The sequence below is a fragment of the Callithrix jacchus genome, chromosome 1 (assembly GCF_049354715.1).
Source record: "Callithrix jacchus isolate 240 chromosome 1, calJac240_pri, whole genome shotgun sequence".
Classification (NCBI taxonomy): domain Eukaryota; kingdom Metazoa; phylum Chordata; class Mammalia; order Primates; family Cebidae; genus Callithrix; species Callithrix jacchus.
In genome coordinates, this window is record NC_133502.1 from 202719795 (window position 1) to 202742066 (window position 22272).

The window sequence follows — 22272 nt, forward strand, 5'->3', positions numbered from 1 at the left end:
CTTGGGAGGGACCTGAGCGGGGTCATCACAGAGGGTCAACACATACACACCTTCCGGGTCTAGCAGACCCAGGTCCCTGTCAGTCTCTTTGCTCCTGACTTGGGATCTCTGGGGCTCAGGTCCATGAGCTGAAGTCCAGGTGGCTTCTGGAGCAGCAGGTGAAGGAGTTGAAGACCCAGCTGGAGGAGTTGGAGGATGAGCTGCAGGACACTGAAAATGCCAATCTGCAGCTGGAGGTCAACCTGCAGGCCATGAAGATCCAGTTCGAGCGGGACCTGCAGGGCCGGGACGAGCAGAGCGAGGAGAAGCAGCAGCAGCTGGCCAGACAGGTGTGCGTGGGCTCCTGCTACCCCACGGTGGCCAGGGTTGCCCTGGCTTCACCCAGGCTTCCATTTCCTCCTTCCACCTGTATTGTGTTAGGGCCCTGGACCACGCCTCCTCTCCCCTGTCCCTCCTGTCTAGTCCCCTGTCCCTCGGGTCAGCGACTTACCTTCTTAGAGTTCTTAGAGTCAGTAATGCCCACTGGCTTCCGGAGGCCCCGCAGATCCTGCAGAGGCACCTGGGTTCAGAGCCAGAGCAGGGTCTCTGAGTGGGTCCAGCTTCCCAAGCTGTCAGTGTTCCTTCCTCCAGGTGCGGGAGATGGAGGCAGAGCTGGAGGACGAGAGGAAGAGGCACTCCATGGCAGTGGCCGCCCGGAAGAAGCTGGAGATTGACCTGGAGGCACACATTGACTCGGCCAACAGGAACTGGGATGAAGCCATCGAGCAGCTGTGGAAGTGGCGGGTCAGTGTGGGCGGTGCCCAGCTGAGCCAGCTACATGCCAGGGCACTGGGGCGGGAACCTTGCAGGGTGGCGCCTCTTGGGAAGGTCCTGGGTGCTTCCAGCCACATCTCACTAATGGAGACACAGGCTCAGAGGTGAGTGGAAACAATAATTCAACAGCAAAGTTGCAGAACGGTGCATGGCTGAATACATGAAACACAGAAGCAAACAGGCAAGTGCAGGCCCAGGCATGGGGGAGTTCAGAAGGCCTCACCCAGTGCAGACTCCAGCATCAGCCGCGTCCTGATGCTCCAGCCTTCTGGGCTCCGGCGTGATGGTTCCGAGAAGCAGCCTAGAGTGTGGGATACATACTTGGAAATTTTCACGTCACCAATGATTGAATAATGAACACATAAAAATAGCTCTGACATGTCATATCATGTAGCAAGAATAACCGTAGGTTTAAAATACATTTGAGTCAGTGTCTTGTTCTTTTGCCCAGGCTGGAGTGCAGTGGCGCAATCTTGTGTCACCACAACCTCTGCCTCCTGGGTTCAGGCGATTCTCCTGTCTCAGCCTCCCGAGTAGCTGTGATTATAGGTGTGTGTCCCCATGCCTGGCTAATTTTCGTATTTTTAGTAGAGATGGCAGTTCACTGTGTTGGCCAGGGTGGTCTCAAACTCCTGACCTCGTGATCTGACAGCCTCGGCCTCCCATACTGCTGGGATTACAGGCGTGAGCTGCTGTGCCTGGGCAAAAAAAAATCTGTAAAAGCTAACTGTGGGCAAGGTTGTGGGGCACAGATACTCTGCTGTTGGCATGTTCTGTTGCTGTGGACTGGCTGCACACACCCAGTCATGCGCTTTGGCTTGGGGAATCTGTTTTTGGAGTTATCTGCAAATGGAAAAAAAGAATATTTGACAAAAATCTTTAGCATTAAAACAAATAGGAGGTGGGTAACAAAAGGAAAGGTGTTTCCTGCCTGTGGTGGGGACACCTGCCAGGCTGGGCACTGGTTTCAAGCGGCAGGTGCGCATTAGGGGTGGCACCGTGGGCACTGGTCTCCGGCCCACAGAGGGGACAGAAGTGGGAAATGAAGCTCAGCCTGGGCTTACGTCCACAGTGACCAACACTGTCAAAGTGTGCGTTATGAAGTGGGACACAGATTTTTGTCCTCAGTTGCTTTTTCTCCCTGTCACCATGGTTGGTTAAATATCAAGCACAGCACAGCCATCCCTGTGTGCAAGGTGACGCTCGTGGGTGGGGGTGGAGGGCCAAGGGCCAAGGACTTGGGTAGGGTGCCAAGCCTCTGTCCCTGCCCCAGGCCCAGGTTAAACACTGCATGCGTGAGCTGGACGACACACGCGCCTCTCGCGAGGAGATCCTGGCCCAGGCCAAAGAGAATGAGAGGAACCTGAAGAGTGTGGAGGCCGAGATGATCCACTTGCACAAGGTGGGTGGGGTGGCAGTGGAGAGTGGCACTGCTGCCCTGCAGCCAGCAGGCGGATCACCAGGTCAAGAGTTCGAGAGCTGCCTGGCCAATATGGTCAAACCCCATCTCTACTAAGAATACAAAAATTAGCTTGGGCCCAGCTGCTCTGCCCTGCTGGGGGCTGTAGCTCAGAGCCTGTGGGGCTGAGCCTCATGGTGCCCCTCTCTTTCCCAGCTCCTGGCAGAGGAGAAAACCATCTCTGCCAAGTATGCAGAGGAGCGTGACCGGGCCGAGGCCAGGGCCCGAGAGGAGACCAAGGCGCTATCGCTGGCCCGGGCCCTGAAGGAAGCCATGGAGCAGAAAGTGGAGCTGGAGCGGCTCAACAAGCAGTTCCGCGTGGAGATGGAGGACATCATGAGCTCCAAGGGCAAGAGCGTGAGTGCCGGGCCTGGCAGCCAGGCCTTGGGAGGGGCCCGAGCGGGGTCATCACAGAGGGTCAACGCATACACACGTTCCGGGTCTAGCAGACCCAGGTCCCTGCCAGTCTGCTCCTGACTTGGGATCTCTGGGGCTCAGGTCCATGAGCTGAAGTCCAGGCGGCTTCTGGAGCAGCAGGTGGACGAGTTGAAGACCCAGCTGGAGGAGCTGGAGGATGAGCTGCAGGACACTGAAAATGCCAATCTGCAGCTGGAGGTCAACCTGCAGGCCATGAAGATCCAGTTCGAGCGGGACCTGCAGGGCCGGGACGAGCAGAGTGAGGAGAAGCAGCAGCAGCTGGTCAGACAGGTGTGCGTGGGCTCCTGCTACCCCACGGTGGCCAGGGTTGCCCTGGCTTCACCCAGGCTTCCATTTCCTCCTTCCACCTGTATTGTGTTAGGGCCCTGGACCACGCCTCCCCTCCCCGTCCCTCCTGTCCAGTCCGCTGTCCCTCGGGTCAGCGACTCACCTTCTTAGAGTTCTTAGAGTCAGTAATGCCCACTGGCTTCCGGAGGCCCCGCAGATCCTGCAGAGGCACCTGGGTTCAGAGCCAGAGCAGGGTCTCTGAGTGGGTCCAGCTTCCCAAGCTGTCAGTGTTCCTTCCTCCAGGTGCGGGAGATGGAGGCAGAGCTGGAGGACGAGAGGAAGAGGCACTCCATGGCAGTGGCCGCCCGGAAGAAGCTGGAGATTGACCTGGAGGCGCACATTGACTCGGCCAACAGGAACTGGGATGAAGCCATCGAGCAGCTGCGGAAGCGGCGGGTGAGGGCGGGCGGTGCCCAGCTGAGCCAGCTACATAACAGGGCACTGGGGTGGGAACCTTGCAGGGTGGCACCTCTTGGGAAGGTCCTGGGTGCTTCCAGCCCCATCTCACTAATGGAGACGCAGGCTTAGAGGTGAGTGGAAACAATAGTCCAACAGCAAAGTTGCAGAACGGTGCATGGCTGAGTACATGAAACACAGAAGCAAACAGGCAAGTGCAGGCCCAGGCATGGGGGAGTTCAGAAGGCCTCACCCAGTGCAGACTCCAGCATCAGCCACATCCTGATGCTCCAGCCTTCTGAGCTCCGGCGTGATGGTTTCGAGAAGCAGCCTAGAGTGTGGGATACATACTTGGAAATTTTCACGTCACCAATGATTGAATAATGAACACATAAAAATAGCTCTGATATGTAATATCATGTAGCTAGAATAACCGTAGGTTTAAAATACATTTGAGTCAGTGTCTTGCTCTTTTGCCCAGGCTGGAGTGCAGTGGCGCAATCTTGTGTCACCATAACCTCTGCCTCCTGGGTTCAGGCGATTCTCCTGCCTCAGCCTCCCAAGTAGCTGTGATTATAGGTGCGTGTCCCCATGCCTGGCTAATTTTCGTATTTTTAGTAGAGATGGCGGTTCACTGTGTTGGCCAGGGTGGTCTCAAACTCCTGACCTCGTGATCTGACAGCCTCGGGATTACAGGCGTGAGCTGCTGTGCCTGGGCAAAAAAAAATCTGTAAAAGCTAACTGTGGGCAAGGTTACTCTGCTGTTGTCATGTTCTGTTGCTGTGGACTGGCTGCACACACCCAGTCATGCGCTTTGGCTTGGGGAATCTGTTTTTGGAGTTATCTGCAAATGGAAAAAAAGAATATTTGACAAAAATCTTTAGCATTAAAACAAATAGGAGGTGGGTAACAAAAGGAAAGGTGTTTCCTGCCTGTGGTGGGGACACCTGCCAGGCTGGGCACTGGTTTCAAGCGGCAGGTGCGCATTAGGGGTGGCACCGTGGGCACTGGTCTCTGGCCCACAGAGGGGTCAGAAGTAGAAAATGAAGCTCAGCCTGGGCTTACGTCCACAGTGACCAACACTGTCAAAGTCTGTGTTATGAAGTGGGACACAGATTTTTGTCCTCAGTTGCTTTTTCTTCCTGTCACCATGGTTGGTTAAATATCGAGCAGAGCACAGCCATCCCTGTGTGCGAGATGACAGTTGAGGGTGGGGGAGGGCCGAGGGCTAAGGACCTGGGTGGGGTGCCAAGCCTGTCCCTGCCCCAGGCCCAGGTTAAACACTGCATGCGTGAGCTGGACGACACACGCACCTCTCGCGAGGAGATCCTGGCCCCGGCCAAAGAGAATGAGAGGAACCTGAAGAGTGTGGAGGCCGAGATGATCTGCTTGCACGAGGTGGGTGGGGTGGCAGTGGAGAGCGGCACTGCTGCCCGGCAGCCAGCAGGTGGCAGCACAGGGCTTTCAGCAGAGGGCAGGGCTAGGGTCCTACTCAGCTCCAGGAATTGGCTGGGGACAGCTCTCTTGTTACAAAAGGATTCCCTCCAGGGTTCCATTACATAGTGGGCCTCCCTGGTATGATGAGATTGTGTGTGAGTGAAATGCCTCACATCAGACGAGGCTCCGTGGCCGCCACCACCTCCTGCCGTGACCGTGTTCTGGTGAGGGAGGGTCTCAGCATCCCCATGGCTGCCCTGTCCGTGTCGCACCTGAGTCAGTCCTGAAGTGTTTCCTGGGTCTAGAGGGTGCCCTGCAGTGTGACTTGCCGGGTGTGACTGCGTCCAGGGTGCAGCCGTCTCCTGCCTGCAGGCTCCGGAGCTGACTCCGGGCTCTGGCTACCCAGAACAGGGCCGGGGCAGCAGTGAGTGGCTCTGTCCATGTGGTCTGCCCTGGTTAGGCCAGGACACTTGTTAGTCATCAACACACCCTGGTACCTGGCTTGATTCCTAGCACTTAAATGTAGTTGAGTTTTATAAACATACAATGCTTTTAAGCTATGACTTTAGGGGGGCACCAGCCCTGTGAGCTAGAGGAATCCTGGAGGAAGAGCTTTCTGGGGCAGTGGGGCTGGGGAAGGGCTTGAGAGGAGGCTGCCCAGGGCTGGGAAGGATGGTCTTGTGGGGCTGTGGCTGCCTTCAGGTCACATTCTGGATCTTTGTGGCAGGAACTGGCAGCCGCGGAGCGTGCCAAGCGCCAGGCCCGGCAGGAGCAGGACGACCTGCTTGTGGACCTGGACCACCAGCGCCAGATAGTGTGCCACCTGGAGAAGCAGAAGTTTGACCAGGTGTGTAGCCATCCACCCCATCCTTTGCATTTTCTCTCCTTCCGGCACTCAGCCCAAGGCGAGGGCCTCATCAGAGAAACCCTGGGCTCCCTCGAGACCTTGCCCGGGAGGGGTCGTGCGGGGCCAGCACTTAGAGGACCCCTAGTCTCTGGCTTGTTGAGGGGCTTGGGGAGAAGGCCAGCGGAAGAGGGTGTCTTCATGCAGTGGGTTGAGAAGGAACTTTTCCTTTCTGAGTTTTCACGTTTTTTTTCAGATTTCCTATAATGAACTGGTTTTCCTGTCATTTAAACCGTTTATTTGTGCATTCATATTGCTTCCTTATTCCAAAAGATCTGTGGGAAGCTGAGGGAGATGTGAACACTGGGGCAGGATAGACATCAAGCATGGAACTGCAGCGACCGGGTCCAGCCTGCTGCGTTTTGGGGAGAAAGCTGGACCGAAGGCACACACACACTGTGTCGTTCTTGTGTCATCTCTGGTTGTTGCGCTGTTGTAGTGGGGTTGAGTTTCTGCAGACTGTGGGGCCTGTATACTCTAAAGAATGCACTCTTGACTGGGCATGGGCTTATATGCCTATAAGCCCAGAACTTTGGGAAGCTGAGGCGGGCGGATCGTCAGGTCAAGAGTTCGAGAGCTGCCTGGCCAACATGGTCAAACCCCATCTCAGGAGCTAGGGGCTGTAGCTCGGAGCCTGTGGGGCTGAGCCTCATGGTGCCCCTCTCTTTCCCAGCTCCTGGCAGAGGAGAAGACCATCTCTGCCAAGTATGCAGAGGAGCGTGACCGGGCCGAGGCCGAGGCCCGAGAGAAGGAGACCAAGGCGCTGTCGCTGGCCCGGGCCCTGAAGGAAGCCATGGAGCAGAAAGTGGAGCTGGAGCGGCTCAACAAGCAGTTCCGCGTGGAGATGGAGGACATCATGAGCTCCAAGGGCAAGAGCGTGAGTGCCGGGCCTGGCAGCCAGGCCTTGGGAGGGGCCCGAGCGGGGTCATCACAGAGGGTCAACGCATACACACGTTCCGGGTCTAGCAGACCCAGGTCCCTGCCGGTCTCTTTGCTCCTGACTTGGGATCTCTGGGGCTCAGGTCCATGAGCTGAAGCCCAGGTGGCTTCTGGAGCAGCAGGTGGACGAGTTGAAGACCCAGCTGGAGGAGCTGGAGGATGAGCTGCAGGACACTGAAAATGCCAATCTGCAGCTGGAGGTCAACCTGCAGGCCATGAAGATCCAGTTCGAGCGGGACCTGCAGGGCCGGGACGAGCAGAGTGAGGAGAAGCAGCAGCAGCTGGTCAGACAGGTGTGCGTGGGCTCCTGCTACCCCACGGTGGCCAGGGTTGCCCTGGCTTCACCCAGGCTTCCATTTCCTCCTTCCACCTGGATTGTGTTAGGGCCCTGGACCACGCCTCCCCTCCCCGTCCCTCCTGTCCAGTCCGCTGTCCCTCGGGTCAGCGACTTACCTTCTTAGAGTTCTTAGAGTCAGTAATGCCCACTGGCTTCTGGAGGCCCCTCAGATCCTGCAGAGGCACCTGGGTTCAGAGCCAGAGCAGGGTCTCTGAGTGGGTCCAGCTTCCCAAGCTGTCAGTGTTCCTTCCTCCAGGTGCGGGAGATGGAGGCAGAGCTGGAGGACGAGAGGAAGAGGCACTCCATGGCAGTGGCCGCCCGGAAGAAGCTGGAGATTGACCTGGAGGCGCACATTGACTCGGCCAACAGGAACTGGGATGAAGCCATCGAGCAGCTGCGGAAGCGGCGGGTGAGGGCGGGCGGTGCCCAGCTGAGCCAGCTACAGGCCAGGGCACTGGGGTGGGAACCTTGCAGGGTGGCGCCTCGTGGGAAGGTCCTGGGTGCTTCCAGCCACACCTCACTAATGGAGACACAGGCTCAGAGGTGAGTGGAAACAATAGTCCAACAGCAAACTTGCAGAACGGTGCATGGCTGAGTACATGAAACACAGAAGCAAACAGGCAAGTGCAGGCCCAGGCATGGGGGAGTTCAGAAGGCCTCACCCAGTGCACTCTTGGAAATTTTCCCCTCACCAATAATTGAAGAATGAACACATAAAAACAGCTCTGATACGTCATATCATGTAGCAAGAATAATCGTAGGTTTAAAATACATTTGAGTCAGAGTCAGGCTGGAGTGCAGTGGCAAAATCTTGTGTCACCACAACCTCTGCCTCTTAGGTTCAGGCGATTCTCCTGCCTCAGCCTCCCAAGTAGCTGGGATTATAGGTGTGTGTCCCCATGCCTGGCTAATTTTTGTACTTTTAGTAGAGATGGCGGTTCACTGTGTTGGCCAGGGTGGTCTCAAACTCCTGACCTCAGGTGATCCACCTGCCTCGGTCTCCCAAAGTGCTGGGATTACAAGCATGCACCACCATGTCTGGCCTTCATGGGGCCTTTTTTTAAGCACCAGTAGTCAGTATTGGATGTGAATTTCCTGCCGTGGGATAGAAGGTGCCTGTGTGTGTACCCGCTGGGGCTCAGGTCCATGAGCTGAAGCCCAGGTGGCTTCTGGAGCAGCAGGTGGAGTTGAAGACCCAGCTGGAGGAGCTGGAGGATGAGCTGCAGGACACTGAAAATGCCAATCTGCAGCTGGAGGTCAACCTGCAGGCCATGAAGATCCAGTTCGAGCGGGACCTGCAGGGCCGGGACGAGCAGAGTGAGGAGAAGCAGCAGCAGCTGGTCAGACAGGTGTGCGTGGGCTGTTTTATGAGTTGGAACAGAAAGTGGCATTTCACACTTTTCTGCCTTTCCTGTTGTAACTGTTCCTGTTTGCCTGAACTGTTTGTGTGCTGCTGTTGTGTATGAAAATGTCTGACCACTAAATATTTTGCGGGAAGATGTTTTTGAGAGTGGTTGTGTGCAGCTGAGCTGTGGCTCCCAAGGCTCCGCCTTGCTTCTTTCTGGTGGGAGCAGCCAGGCGCCTGATTTCCCTCTCGAATTTGCTTTGGGATTTGTGTGCCGTGCTGCAGCCTCTCTGGCCAGGCCCCACTGACCCTGCCTCTGCCTCTGTCCCCAGGCATGGGGACCTGCCGTTTGCCCCGACGATTGCTCGGATGAGGAGGTGGATGGCAAAGTAGATGGAACTGAGGCCAAACTTCTGAATAAGCCTCCTCTCCTGCAGCCTGAGACACATGGACAGGCGGACACTGCAGCCTCCCCTTCCCAGACCCTGCCGCACACCTCCCCCGACCTTGGGACTGTTGTGAACGTGCCTCCCACGCCCATACCGTCTCCCTCCAGGCACGAGGGTAGTTTACCTGCACGGTAGATTCAGTATGGTTTAAAAATCTGCCACCTGCACAGATATTTTTGAAAGCAGATAAAAAGGTTTTTTTTTTTCTTTTAATAAAAAAAATTCTGAGGCTTTCTCACTGCCTTTCTTTAGAAGAGAGTAGCTTGTCCTCACTGGTCTACACTGGTTGCCGAATTTACCTGTATTTCTAACCGTTTTCTATATACTGCATTGAGCCTTATGGCAAGAAGGCATTTTTTTTAAAGGAAACAAACTCTCAAATCATGAAGCGATACGAAAGCTGCATATGCCTACAAGGCTCTGAATTCAGGTCCCAGTTACTGTCACAAAGGAGCAGGTGGAACTCCCGCCCTACCCCCTTTTTATATAATAAAAGTGCCTTAGCATGTGTTGCAGCGGTCACCACTGCAGTAAGCTGGTCTACAGATGTTTTCCACCGAGCGTCACAATAAACAGTGCCGTGTGCTACCAGCTGTGTCTGTAGCATTCACCTGCAGCAGGCAGGCCCTGGATGGGACTGGGCCTGGCTCCTGTGGCCAGTGCCGGCTCTGCATTGTGGGGGAGCCAGACTGGCTGTTGTGTAGGCTGGGCTAGCTGTGGGCAGTTGTGCAGAAAAGGTAAGGTGGAAAGGTGGGCTGGGCCAGATCTGAGGAGGCTGAGAGCATCTTAGAAACCTTGGTTTAAGGCTGGCACGGTGGCTCACGCCTATAATCCCAGCACCTTGGGAGGCCTAGAAAGGTGGATCACCTGAGGTCAGGAGTTTGAGACCATCCTGGCCGACATGGTGAAACCCTGTCTCTATTAAAAATACAAACATTAGCTGGGTGTGGTGTGTGCCTGTAATCCCAGCTACTCAGGAGGCTGAGGCAGGAGAATCAGTCTAACCAGGGAGTTGGAGGTTGCAGTGAACCAAGATCATGCCACTACTCCAGCCTGGCCACAGAGCGAGACTTGGTCTAAAAAAAAAAAAAGCTGGACGTGGTGGCGGCACGTGCCTGTCATCCCAGGTACTGGGAGGCTGAGGCAGAATTGCAGTGAGCCAAGATTGTGCCATTAAACTCCAGCCTGAGCAATGAGAGCAAAACTCTGGGATAAAAAGAAACCCTGGTTCATTTCAGTTCTGAGCACCTACTAAGTGCAGCATGCTGAGCTGCGTTAGGGATAGAGGCACAAAATGGGCCCAGGCCCTAACACGCGGGATCTTTCCTACTTAGTGAACAACACACCTGCTCTATGGAGGGGCAGCCCGGTGCTGCGGACGCCCAGTGGGGATTGGAAGCTCTTCATAGGACTGACAAAGCTTTTGTTCATTCATCCTTTCAACGGAGCCTGAGCGTAAACCAGCCCCTTGCTAGGTGCGGGGAGTAGGAGGGCAATGAAGGCAGATGCCCGATTGGTTGCAGGGAAGAGGCTTTCCTTGGAGAAGGCTGTGGCATTCTCTGGAATGCGTGCGTTTGGCTGGTGGGGTTGCTAGGGAAACCTTGTGCTGCTACACAGGACACCATTCAGGCCTCCAACAGAAACCTGTGCAGCCTCTGAGCAGGTGCCCTTTCAGCCCCCAGGCAGGGAGGAGGAAATGACGGGAGAGCTGCTGAGACCGGGCACTGGAGAGCTTTGTGTGCTTCTCTTTCCCTTCAATAACGGAGTTTCAGGGTATAGAGTCGGTCCATGCTTGTATACATCAGACACTTCTAGGTCAGGTTCCAGCTTCACCACTTCCTGTGACACCGGGCAAGGGGCTTTGCCTCTGTGCTTATTTCTCACCATGGCTCACGTTTCAGGGGTCGGCTTCGGTGGCCTGAGGTTCAAATGCCCTACTGCTTTCTCCTGGGCACAAGGGTAGTTCATCTGCACCATTGACACAGAATAGTTTTAAAAATCTGATGGGGGGCAGTGGCTCAGGCCTGTAATCCCAGCACTTTGGGAAGCTGAGGCAGGTGGATAATCTGAGATCAAAAGTTTATGACCAGCCTGGTGGCCAACATTGTTAAACCCCTTCTCTGCTAGAAATGTAAATTAGCCAGGCGTGGCAGATGCCTGTAATTCCAGCTACTCAGGAGGCTGAGGCAAGAGAATTGCTTGAGCCCGGGAGGCAGAGGTGGCAGTGAACATTGCACTCCAGCCTGGGTGACAAGTGAAACTTACATAAATAAATGAATGAATGAATGAATGACTGCCACCCACACAGATATTTTTGAAAGAAAAAAGTATTCTCTCCCTTTCTTGTAGTAAATGATAAAATTCCAAGGCTTTCTCACTGCCTTTCCTTTCGAACCATGTTTAGAAGAGCATAGTGTGACAAGCTCGAAGCAAATATTTGTTATCACCTAATTTGTCAGTGGGATTTAGGTGCTATCTGCTCATTGTGTCCACTGAGTGAGACACCCTGTTGGAGGGAGAATGGCCTTGGTGGGAGCACCTTTCACTTAACTTCCATCTCCAGATAACTCAAGCAGACAGCATGAGATGCTATTTTTTGGCCAGGCGAGGTGGCTCACACCCGTAATTCCAGCACTTTGGGAGGCCAAGGCGGGGATCACCTTAGGTTGGGAGATTGAGACTACCCCGACCAACATGGCAAAACCCCATCTCTATTAAAAATACAAAATTAGCTGGGCGTGGTGGCGCGTGCCTGTAATCCCAGATACTCAGGAGGCTGAGGCAGGAGCCTGAGCCCAGGAGGCGGAGGTTGCGGTGAGCCGAGATCGCGCCATTGCACTCCAGCCTGGGTAACAAGAGCCAAACTCCATCTCAAAAGAAAAAAAAAAAAAAATTTAAGTTTATATCTTCCCAGTGAATGGACCTTTTTATAGCAGCACTGTCTCTAAATATCACTGTTCCTCCTCAAGCCGAGTTAGTCTGCTCATGGTATAGAGCCCCAGGCTCACTCCGGCTGGTACTTATCTGTCATCTCCCTTCTCATCATTCTCAACCTTTAGGCCTCTTGTAAGCTCCACACACAGGCTGACTCTGACCCCACTTTACCTTCTAAGCTCTGTCATGAACAAGGGCCTATGTTGTTTTTTTTTTTTTGAGACAGAGTCTTGCTCTGCCACCAAGCTCAAGTGCAGTGGCATGGTCTCAGCTCACTGCAACCTCTGCTGCCCGGGTTCAAGCAATTTCCCTGCTTCAGCCTCCTCAGTAGCTGGGACTATAGGTACATGCCACCATGCCAGGCTAATTTTCTTGTATTTTAGTAGAGACAGGATGATCTTGATCTCCTGACCTTGTGATCCACCCACCTCGGACTCCCAAAGTGCTGGGATCACAGGTGTGAGCCCGAGGTCCTATCTTGAGCTCACTGGCAGGGTGAAGTCACAGGGCTGTCAGGACTAGTACCCTCAGTACAGGGACACAGACTAGATTTTCCAGCCATGGCCACTGGTGCCTCACTGGGCTCCACGCCAGCGGCCGGGCTGTGCCAGCCAGGGTTCTCAGCTCTCCTCACTGGATGCTGCCACCCCCTGGGTGTGCTCTGGTCTCTGCACCTCCCTAGACCGCTGACTGGAGGACCTCTCTCCAGCTTTCCATCTCAGCCACTTTCCAGGGCAGCCTCTGCTGTCACCCCAGCTGGGGAACACCCCTCAGGGATGCTTAGCTGTGGGATCACCAGCTCCAGGAAGGTGGGGACCCAGACTGCTTGTTCCATTCCTCACTATGTTCCCAGCCCCAGGCTCACAGTAGGTGCTCATTCATTGTACAGCTACTGACAGTGTGAATGGTGACTGAGGTAAAGGGTTAAATGCACCCAAAGTCACTGTGAATTCAGCAGCTAAAGATCCAATGTGGGTCAACTCTCCCCATACGTAATTTCAGAAAAGGGCCCCGGCTGGGCCTGGTGGCTCACACCGGTAATCCCAGCACTTTGAGAGGGCAGGTGGATCACCTGAGGTCAGGAGTTTGAGGTAATCCTGGCCAACATGGTGAAACCACATCTCTATGAAAAATACAGAAATTAACCACGCATGGTGGTGCATGCCTGTAATCCCAGCTACTAGGGAGGCTGAGGCAGGAGAATCGCTTGAAACTGGCAGGCAGAGGTTGCAGCGAGCCAAGATCATGCCACTACACTCCAGCCTGGGTGACAGAGACTCCATGTCAAAAGAAAAAAAGAAAGGCCCCCCCCATCTCCCAATAAAGAGGGTGGTGAAGTGCTTGGACCTGCTGGTGAATACCATGCCTCCACCCACAGCCTGTGACCTGGCAGTTTCCTCTTGGGCATCTGTGAATCAGAGGTGGTGGTGGCGAGGATGACGCCAGCCAGGGTGCTTGCACGGGACTGCTAAGGCAGGCGGATCACCTGAGGTCAGGAGTTCGAGACCAGCCTGGCCAACATGGTGAAATCCCGTCTCCACTAAAAATACAAAAGTTAGCTGGGTGTGGTGGCGGGCCTGTAATCCGAGCTACCCAAGAGGATGAGGCAGGAGAATCCCTCGAACCCAGGAAGCAGAGAGCTTGCATTGAACCAAGATGACGCCACTACACTCCAGTCTGGGCAACAGAAGGAGGCTCCATCTCAAAAAAAAAAAAAAAAAAAAAACAACTAAAAACCCCACAGGCAATTCCTGCGTATGGGGAAGGTAAACGTGTCTCCTCCATAGGTGCATGCAATACCTCTTGGACTTCCTCGTAATTGTATCATGGACTTATGCTTTTGGCTGAAAGACTTACCCTCACTTTACAAAGAAAAGGAGTACTTGTGGTAATACGACATGAATGTAATTTCCTTTGTTCAGCAAAACCTTTTACTGAGCACTTATTAAGCAGCAGGCATTCTCACAGACCCGACGAGAGCACGTTCCACATCATCCTTAGATCACAGCTCTGAGGAGAGTGCAGATGTGACCCTCATCTTCCTTCCAGGTGAGAAAAGCAATGCTTAAAGAAGCTAAACAGGCTGGGTGCAATGGCTCATGCTTGTAATCCCAGCACTTTGGGAGGTCAAGGCTGGTGGATCACCTGAGGTCGGGACTTCGAGACCAGCCTGACCAACGTGGAGAAACCCTGTCTCTACTAAAAATACAAAACTAGCCAGATGTGGTGGTGCACGCTTAAGATCCCAGCTACGTGGGAGGCTGAGGCAGGAGAATCGCTTGAACCTGAGAGGGGGAAGTTGCAGTGAGTTGAGATCACTCCACTGCACTCCAGCCTGGGCAACAAGAGCAAAACTCCATCACATAAAAAGAAGAAAAGCTAAACAACTCGCTGAGCATGAGTGGAGCTTCAGGTTTCAGTTATGTGGACTGGCAGGCTTGATGCTTCAATTGCCATGGCAACGGGCATCTGTACCCTCCTCACCCATCCTGTTGTTCCTGCTTCACCCTCACTATGACGTGTTCTATCATTACCACCAGCACACAGATGTCCTATGCCCACTCCACATGTCTCTATCACAGCTCATTATATGAACTTACTTTTCAAATTTCCAGATCTCTTACTATACTTTTTTATTTTTATTTATTTATTTTTTAGACAGGGTCTGGCTCTGTTGCCCAGGCTGGAGTGTAGAGGCACGATCTCAGCTCACTGCAGCCTCTGCCTCCTGGGCTCAAGCCATCCTCCTACCTTAGCCTGCCAAGTAGCTGGGACTACAGGCACGCATCACCATGCCCGGCTAGATTCTGTATTTTTTGGTAGAGCCAGTGTTTTACTATGTTTCTCAGGCTGGTCTTAAACTTGTGAGCTCAAGTGATCTGCCTGCCTCAGCCTCCCAAAGTGCTGGGATTACAGCTTCGAGCCACCACAGCCAACCTTATTATGCATTTCTTATGGGCATTGAACATGTTTTATAATAAAGGCTGGGCATGGTGGCTCACACCTGTAATCCCAGCACTTTCAGAGGCCTAGGCAGGTGGATCACCTGAGGTCAGGAGTTCGGGACCTGCCTGGCCAACATGGTGAAACCCATCTCTACAAAAATACAACAATTAGCCAGGTATGGTGGTGGGAGCCTGTGATCCCAGCTACTTTGGAGGCTGAGGCAGGTGAATCACTTGAATCCAGGAGATGGAGGTTGCAGTGACCTGAGGTTGTGCCACTGCACTCCAGCCTTAGTGACAAGAGCAAAACTCCCATCTCAAGGAAAAAAAAAAAAAAAGAAAAGAAAAATTGTGGTAAAATATACAAGGCATAAAACATGCCCTCTTGGGCGCTTTGAAGTGTGCAGCCCAGCAGCGTGTGCTCATGCTGCTGTGTTTTCTGTGCTTTTACAAACCAGGACACCTGTCCAGGCCCCAGGCCCCTGGGCCCTGGCCCCTCGGGCGTTTCTGCATTCACAAGCTCTGGTTCTCTGGTATCTTCTGGAAGGGGTTGTTTACCACATGGGACTGAGCCGGGAAGCCAAGATCAGGCTGGGCCGGGGAGGCCGAGTGCTCATGGCCCTGGGCCTGGAACTGCCCCTCCTGTGGCTCCTTCAATGCTGTGGGCCCTGGGTGTCCCTGGGGCCTGCAGTAACACCCCAGGTCCCTCCACTGGCTCGGGGACTGTTCAGAGATTCTGGCTTTGGGGCACCCGGACCACGGGAGCCTCAGACTCCCACTCCAGCCTCCTTTCTTCTGCCTCAATTTCAGCTTCCATGTCACCTGGCATCCTGGCCATGAGAACACCTCCAACCCCGCCCTTATATGAACCAAGTCACTAACCACTGACTCCTTCTCCAGGCTGGGTCCTGCTGGGGAGTGCCTTCTGCCTGTGAGATGGGGGCACAGGCAGGGCAGCTTCTCATGCACAGTGCACAGAAAGCCACAGCCCCCCTCCAGCCCTGCCTCAGGACTGACTCACCCTTCCAAGAATGTGACAGAAACCAGGGGCACTTCACATCAGAAAGCCCTCAGGAAGGATGGTGGTCTGGGTGCCTGAGCCACAGCATGGCCCTGGGGAGGGGCTGGGGAGGCCACCCAGGACTCTGGTTCTGCCTCCTAGACACCGAGTCCCCCACAGGCCGTGCCCAGGCTGGCTCCCACCTACTTCCTGTCCCGGTAATGGGAGGCCAGGACAGCACCCAGGCCACTCCCCAATTCATCTGCAGGCCCACAATAGCCGGCTCACATTCCCAGGCCGCTTAAAATGCCAGAGGCTAAACATTAGCCACCCCGCCTTTTGTCCTGTGGCCCTGCGTGTGGCCCCGAGGGAGCGCACCCACTGTGCCCAGCAGCTGTCACCTCCCTTACAATTAAAGCAATTGGACAGCGGCACCTTCCAGCAGACCCACTCTGAAGTGAGGGGCAGATTGGGGAGCTCCTCTGAGAGCTTTGGGTCTGTCATCCCAGGGTATAAAGCATAAGCAGGGCTCTGAAAACCCTTGTCACAGGGCTTTATTATGGAAATCCTCATGGACTCTGGCCAGTCCTGGAATGTTTTTTAACTGGTTGATGTGCTTTGTTCAAAGCACTTGCAGTGGAAGATTTTGTTTGAGGAGGGGGCAGACTTGGGGGTAGGCTTGGCGGGCACAGTGGCCACAGGAGGATGCCCACCTCACGCCTGGAGACGTCCATGAGCACCGCGAAGCTGGCTGTGTGGCTGCACTGGCACGTGACGTGCGTCCAGTTTCTGGACAGGAGCTCGCATCCCCGGGCAGACCGCCCTCCGGTCCCACTGACGCTGCGGATAGGAGAGAGAAGGGGCGGGGGTGAGATGGTTCCCTCCACCCATGAGCCTGTCGGGGCAGCCTCTGCCCAGCCCTAGGGGCTCACGGGCCACACTGGCCAAACCAAACAGCAGGTACTGTGAATGATGAAAGCCCCGCGTCCTTGCAGGCTGCTCACCACCATGTTCCTCACCAGCCCCCTGCACCGAAAATAAGACACCTGTTGCCAGGTGTGGTGGCTCATGTCTGTAATCCCAGCACTTTGGGAGGCCAAGGTGGGTGGATCATGAGGGAAGGAGTTCGAGACCAATCCGGCCAACATAATGAAACCCCATCTCTACTAAAAATACAAAAAATCAGCTGGGTGTAGTAGTGTGCACCGGTAATCCCAGCCACTTGAGAGGCTGAGGCAGCAGAATCACATGAACGCAGGAGGCAGAGGTTGCAGTGAGCCGAGATCACACCATTGCATTCCAGCCTGGGTGGCAGTGCAAGACTCTGTCTCAAAAAGAAAAATAAATAAATAAAAGCCACCCAATGAAGGCAGGACCATGGGAAATCTCCCTTCCCTCCTGTGTCTTGTCAGGGCCTCCAAGGAGCAGCCTCTGAAGTTCAAGTTCTATGTGTCCTCTGGCAGCAAAACTCAAACAGGGCCGTCTCACGTCCACCACACGCCCTGCTGCTGGAACCGCCCACTGGGGTTCACAGAGCTGCAATGCACTCCTGTCTCCTTCTGAGGACAGACGCTTTCACGAGATCATCTTGCCTTCCTCTGACACTTGCATCTTCAGATTGAACAATGTTTTATGGGAGCTGCCCAGAAGCCAGGGCCCCATGGGGACTTCCGCTTTCCTGATGGGAAGCCCCAGAGAGCAAGCTGTTATCAGGTGTGTCTCAGCTTCAGACAGGGCCCTGCCCTCCCAGACTCGGAAAATCACACCACCTCTCAGATCCTTAGTTTGCTTGCCTGTAAAATGGGACGTGGACACTAATGTCTGCCATAAACTTTACAATCTGGGACTAACAGGTACAGCATAAAGCAGAGAGCAGGGCATCAGAGCCAGAGCTAACTGCCAGGATGCAGATGAAGGCCCAGGACAGACGGCTGGCCCGACGTCCCTCGTGGTGAAAGGGGTTCCTTTAGTCTCCCCTTTATAAGCCAAGCGCCTATTGCATTCCAGGTACTGTGCTGGTTGCTCATTAACTAGGACTTCGAAGGCACAGAAGCAGGAGAAGAAGGCTGGGCTGAACAGGCTCCTGGCATGAGCTCGCTCACCACGGCGTGGCCCCCCGCACAGCCGCCACTCATGGCTCTCCACTCTGCCCAGGAGAATGGTGGTGGGGGGAGGGGGGAGTGTTCCCGCTGCATGGACGCCACCAGATACACAATGTTCGGCCGATTTGAGCCTGGGGGTGCTCACGCTCTGACTCCCCAAGTCCTGCATGGTGTCTCCCCTTCCTGGCACTCCCTCCCAGTATGTGGAGACACATCGGGTCTCCCCACCAGCTTGTGCTCCCATCCTCCCACCACTCCCCAGTTCTAGTGTTTTCTTCTAAACAGAGATAGCAAAAGTGAAAATGAACCGGCAGAGTAGAGGCAAGCTCCTGGTAAAGACAGAGCAACTCAAAGAAGTCCAGGCCTCACATAAACCCTGCAGCTAAAAAGGCAAAGTGAAGCACAAACACCACCGGCTCCCAGGAGAGCTGAGCCACGCGAGTCTGAACCTACTCTCACGTGTGGGTGAGAATGTCATTCTGCTTTTTCTAACTACAAAACACCTTTCCCTCACTGGAACACATGCTGAAACACAGACTCGGGCGCACCACCTCCCGCCTTCGCCACTCTGCTGGCTGACTCTCTGATGCTGCTTCTGGCCTGTGCTGTGGCCAGATGTGGCCTCTTGGGGGTAAAGCCAGTCCCCAAAGCTGGGCTGTGTCGGCCTCTTGGGCAAGACTAGGATCGGGGCCCTTGTCTGGTATGGGGACTGCACACATAGCTAAGGGTTCCCACTGTCAGCAGAAGGGCTCCTGGGCCCAATCTCTGGGTCTGCCCTCCCATGTGTGAACAGGTCTCTGTCTTATCCAGCAATGAACTGGCCAATACACTAGTGTGGCCGCTGCATCTCGGGAGTCCGGCAGGTGAGGAGCCCCTTCCTGGGTGTCAGCCTTGAGGGATCTCTCTGTGCACCTGCATGTCTGCCTCTCCACGTGTAAGTCTGCATGCACCTGTGTGTGTGCATCTGTGGGTGTGTATCTGTGCATGTGCATCCATGTGTGAATCTGCAAGTATGCATCTGCAGGTGTGCATCTGTGCGTGTGCACCTGTGGGTGTACATCTGTGGGTGTGCATGTGCACCTGTGCATGTGCACCTGCGCATTTGCACCTGTGCGTGTGCACCTGTGTGTGTGCATCTGTGTGCGCCTGTGGGTTTGCATATGTGTGTGAGCCTGCATGTGTGTGTGGGCCTGCATGTGTTTGCATGTCTGCGTCTCCATGTGCGGGTCTGTGTATGTCTGTGTGTGGGCATCTGGGGGGCTCTGATGCTTCCACAGAAGCAGAGCAGGAGGCTGACTGCCCCACAAGGGGCTGGAAGGGGAGACACAGGCCACAAGGGACCATCCTCGTGGGACGCTCTGCCACCGATCCCCCAACCCTGCGGTGCTCTGACTTGGCAAAGTCCTCACATGGGGATGTGGGGCTCCCGGCGCCACACTTACACCAGGGAGTGGTTCCAGAACACACAGACGGGCTTGGTTCGCTCCTCCGTCTCCAGCAGGGCAAACTCCACCAGGACAGGCCTCTCCAGGGGTCTTGGGAGCGGAGCCCCCTCACTGTACATTAGCGTGCTCACCATCGGGGTATTAATGATGGGCCGGTGAGGCAGCCTGAGGTCAAGAAACCAGAGCATGTGGACAGACATGATTAGGAAACATTCACACAAACGCCCTGAGGACATGCCACGAATGTGGCTCTAGGGGACACAGAATCACATGCAGAGAGCTCAGAGCCGCAGGCCCCACAATGTCTTCATCCCCCTGCACAATGTGCAGGTTTTATCACTGACACAGCCCACAGGGAGATGTGTCATCTTCGGGTCAGAAATTCAAAAAGAAACAGAAGGCACAGGTGCGAAGACATTATAGTCAAAACAGTTAACGGCAGACAAACAGGTGGTGGCTTAAATGTCCAAAGACAGCAGAATAATGGCAGCTCTCAGGGGTGAATCACCCGGTCACTGAGAACCATGTGATCACGAGGACCCCAGAGTCAGGGAAGTGTCTGGGAAACTGCAAAAGGAGGAAAGGCAGAGGCTCGGGCTGCTCCCACTGAGGGGGCCACAAAGCTGCTTCCCGACATCCATCCTTTCCAGCCGGGACGGGCTGAGCAGCCCCAGGGCCAGCAGCAGGCACCACCCACGACAGCCTCGGGTAGGGCCTGTGGGGACAGCATGGGGTCCCCCTCAGGGCACAAGATGGGGTGTATGCTGGGGAGGGGGCATTTCTGGCAGAAGCACTGGGATAAGCCCAGGCAAAGGGTGTATGGTGCTCCAGGGGATGGCATCCAGTGGCAGACCCAGAACCTCCCTCCAAGGGACACCGCAGGGCAGTGGTCTCTGTCTCTGGGCCAGGGTCCTGGTGAAATGCTGCTGTGAAGACCTGTGCTTGATCAAGATCAGAATTTTGACTTGTGGAAGCCTTGGGGACCTCTGAAACGGACCCTCCCCATGTCCACATGCCAGGGCCTTACCAAAGGCTTCGGTGGTCTGGGTCATAGTGCTCAGGCAGGAACTGCCCCAGGGTGCGGTAAATGATGACCAGAGCGACGGCGAACTGGCCAGCATCATCAGGGTGTCGCCTCCGCCTGCTGATTGGAGCCTCCCTCTCGGTGCCCGGTCCCAGTCACGTGGTCTGAGGGGTGGTCCTCCGGCCGGCCGGTCTCCCCAGAAGGCCTTCTGCAACGTGAGCAGAGCGTGAGGACTCTGGCGGGAACACCTGCATTCTCCAAGGCTGAGGTCAGGGCCAACAGGCATTTCTCACAAACCAACAGATGTTCCACTGAAAACAATATGGCAGGTCCTCAAAAAATCAAAAATAGGATTTACCGCATGGCCCAGCAAGCCCAATTCTGGTTCTACATCCAAAAGATTGAACACAGGGACACAGATGCTTGCACACCCACGTTCACAACAGCACCATTCACACAGGCCAAAAGGTGGACACGACGCAGGCATCCATCAACATGTGAGAGGATAAACACACGTGGTCCATCCACACAATGGAATATTACTCAGCCTTCAAAAGGAAGCAGTCTGACACTTACCACGACATGCGTGAACCTAGAGGACATTACGCTCAGTGAAATAAGCCAATCACAAAAGAACAAATAATTGCGTGATTCCACCTATAGGAGTTCCCTAGAGGAGTCCAATTCAGAGAAAGCAAGCAAGGTGGGCACTAGGGCTGGGGAGGGGTGTTGGCGTTTTGCGGGCTAGAGTTTCAGATCTGCAGGATGAAGAGAGTTCTGGAGATGGACTGCTTCAACATGAATGTATCTGATATAGTCTGGATGACTGGCCCCTCCAAATCTCACGTTGAAATGTGATCAGCGTTAGACCTGCACATGGTCGGGGGTGTTGGGGGTCACAGGGGTGGATCCCCCATGAATGGCTTGGTACCTCCCATTGGTAATGAGCAAGTTCTCACTCTATTAGTTCCAGAGAGAGCTGGCTGCAGGGGCGGGCGGGGGGGGGGGGGGGGGGCCTAGTCAGTTTCAAACCTCATCCTCTCAGTTTCAGGCACAGCCCCGTATCAGTCACCCCTCTTTTAATGACACGAGATATACCTGACAAAATCGCTTTAGTCACAAGGTTTCAGATTCTAAACGGTCCATTAAGGGGTTTACCTTTTCATGTCCTTTTTATTTTGGGACGTTTTTAGTGATTGTCATGGATCTGTGAAAAAGCACCTTAGGAAAATTCGAAATGTTTATACTGTTTCGTATCACCTATCTCAACCCAGGACTGAGGATCTACACATACACAGACGGCATTCTGGTTTGGGTTTTGTGGTTGTTTCTTTCAGGGAGGGGAAGGTGACTCTAAAATTTTTATTTCTATTTAAAGGCGGCCTTCCACCTCCCAACCCCCCACACAGGTTCTTTCTCTGTTGCATAGGCTGGGCTGCAGTGGCATGACCACAGCTCACTGCAGCCTCCATCTCCTGGGCTCAAGAAATCCTCCCGCCTCAGCCTCCTGAGTAGGTGGGACTATAGGTGGGCACCACCATGCCCAGGTAATTAAAAAAAAAAAACAAAAAACTTTTTTGGTAGAAATGGGGTTTCCCTATGTTGCCCAGGTTGCTCTTGAATTTCTGGGCTCAAGAGATCCTCCCCATGTCAGCCTCCCAGGGTTGGGGTTACAGGTGTGAGCCATCGTACCCAGCTAGCAGCAGCTTTTCACTGCACACCGAAAACCAGCGTGCACACAAATTTCAGTTCTGTTTTCTTGTTCACATTATCAGTTACGTGGCTGAGTATCCATCAGCTGAAATGCTTAGGAACATTTTGGATTTTTGTTTTTGAGACAAAGTCTCACTCTATAGCCCAGGCTGGTGCATCTCAATGCTGCAACCTCCGCCTCCTGGGGTCAAGCGATTCTCATACCTCCACCTCCTGAGTAGCTGGGATTACAGGTGCCTGCCACCACAGCTGGCTAGTTTTTGTA

General features: G+C 54.4%; 2 protein-coding genes across 23 annotated transcripts in view; one reads left to right on the forward strand and one right to left on the reverse strand.

The window, feature by feature from the left end:
- LOC100415731 (uncharacterized) overlaps positions 1-9079 on the forward strand; it is an 89034-nt gene extending 79955 nt beyond the window's left edge. For 10 of the 16 annotated variants that reach the window (XM_078339121.1, XM_054240565.2, XM_078339131.1 and 7 more), the window contains 13 exons: positions 120-329; positions 631-783; positions 2087-2215; positions 2429-2629; positions 2771-2980; positions 3281-3433; positions 4703-4831; positions 5598-5717; positions 6448-6651; positions 6797-7006; positions 7307-7459; positions 8193-8399; positions 8728-9079. In XM_078339121.1, the coding sequence (XP_078195247.1) occupies positions 120-329; positions 631-783; positions 2087-2215; positions 2429-2629; positions 2771-2980; positions 3281-3433; positions 4703-4831; positions 5598-5717; positions 6448-6651; positions 6797-7006; positions 7307-7459; positions 8193-8399; positions 8728-8979 (2331 nt within the window). In that variant the 3' untranslated portion in view covers positions 8980-9079. The remainder of the gene's footprint in view (positions 1-119; positions 330-630; positions 784-2086; positions 2216-2428; positions 2630-2770; positions 2981-3280; positions 3434-4702; positions 4832-5597; positions 5718-6447; positions 6652-6796; positions 7007-7306; positions 7460-8192; positions 8400-8727) is intronic. The other 6 variants (XM_078339135.1, XM_035270444.3, XM_078339116.1 and 3 more) reach the window with 4 other exon arrangements.
- Positions 1-22272, reverse strand: part of LOC118146822 (cadherin EGF LAG seven-pass G-type receptor 1-like) — a 37560-nt gene that overhangs the window by 8888 nt on the left and 6400 nt on the right. For 4 of the 7 annotated variants that reach the window (XM_078339155.1, XM_078339154.1, XM_078339152.1 and 1 more), the window contains 3 exons: positions 20298-20502; positions 19268-19435; positions 5996-16563 (listed from right to left, as the gene is read on the reverse strand). In XM_078339155.1, the coding sequence (XP_078195281.1) occupies positions 20450-20502 (53 nt within the window). In that variant the 3' untranslated portion in view covers positions 5996-16563; positions 19268-19435; positions 20298-20449. Of the gene's footprint in view, positions 1-50; positions 16564-19267; positions 19436-20297; positions 21300-22272 lie in introns of those variants that run through there. The other 3 variants (XM_078339156.1, XR_013522770.1, XR_013522772.1) reach the window with 3 other exon arrangements.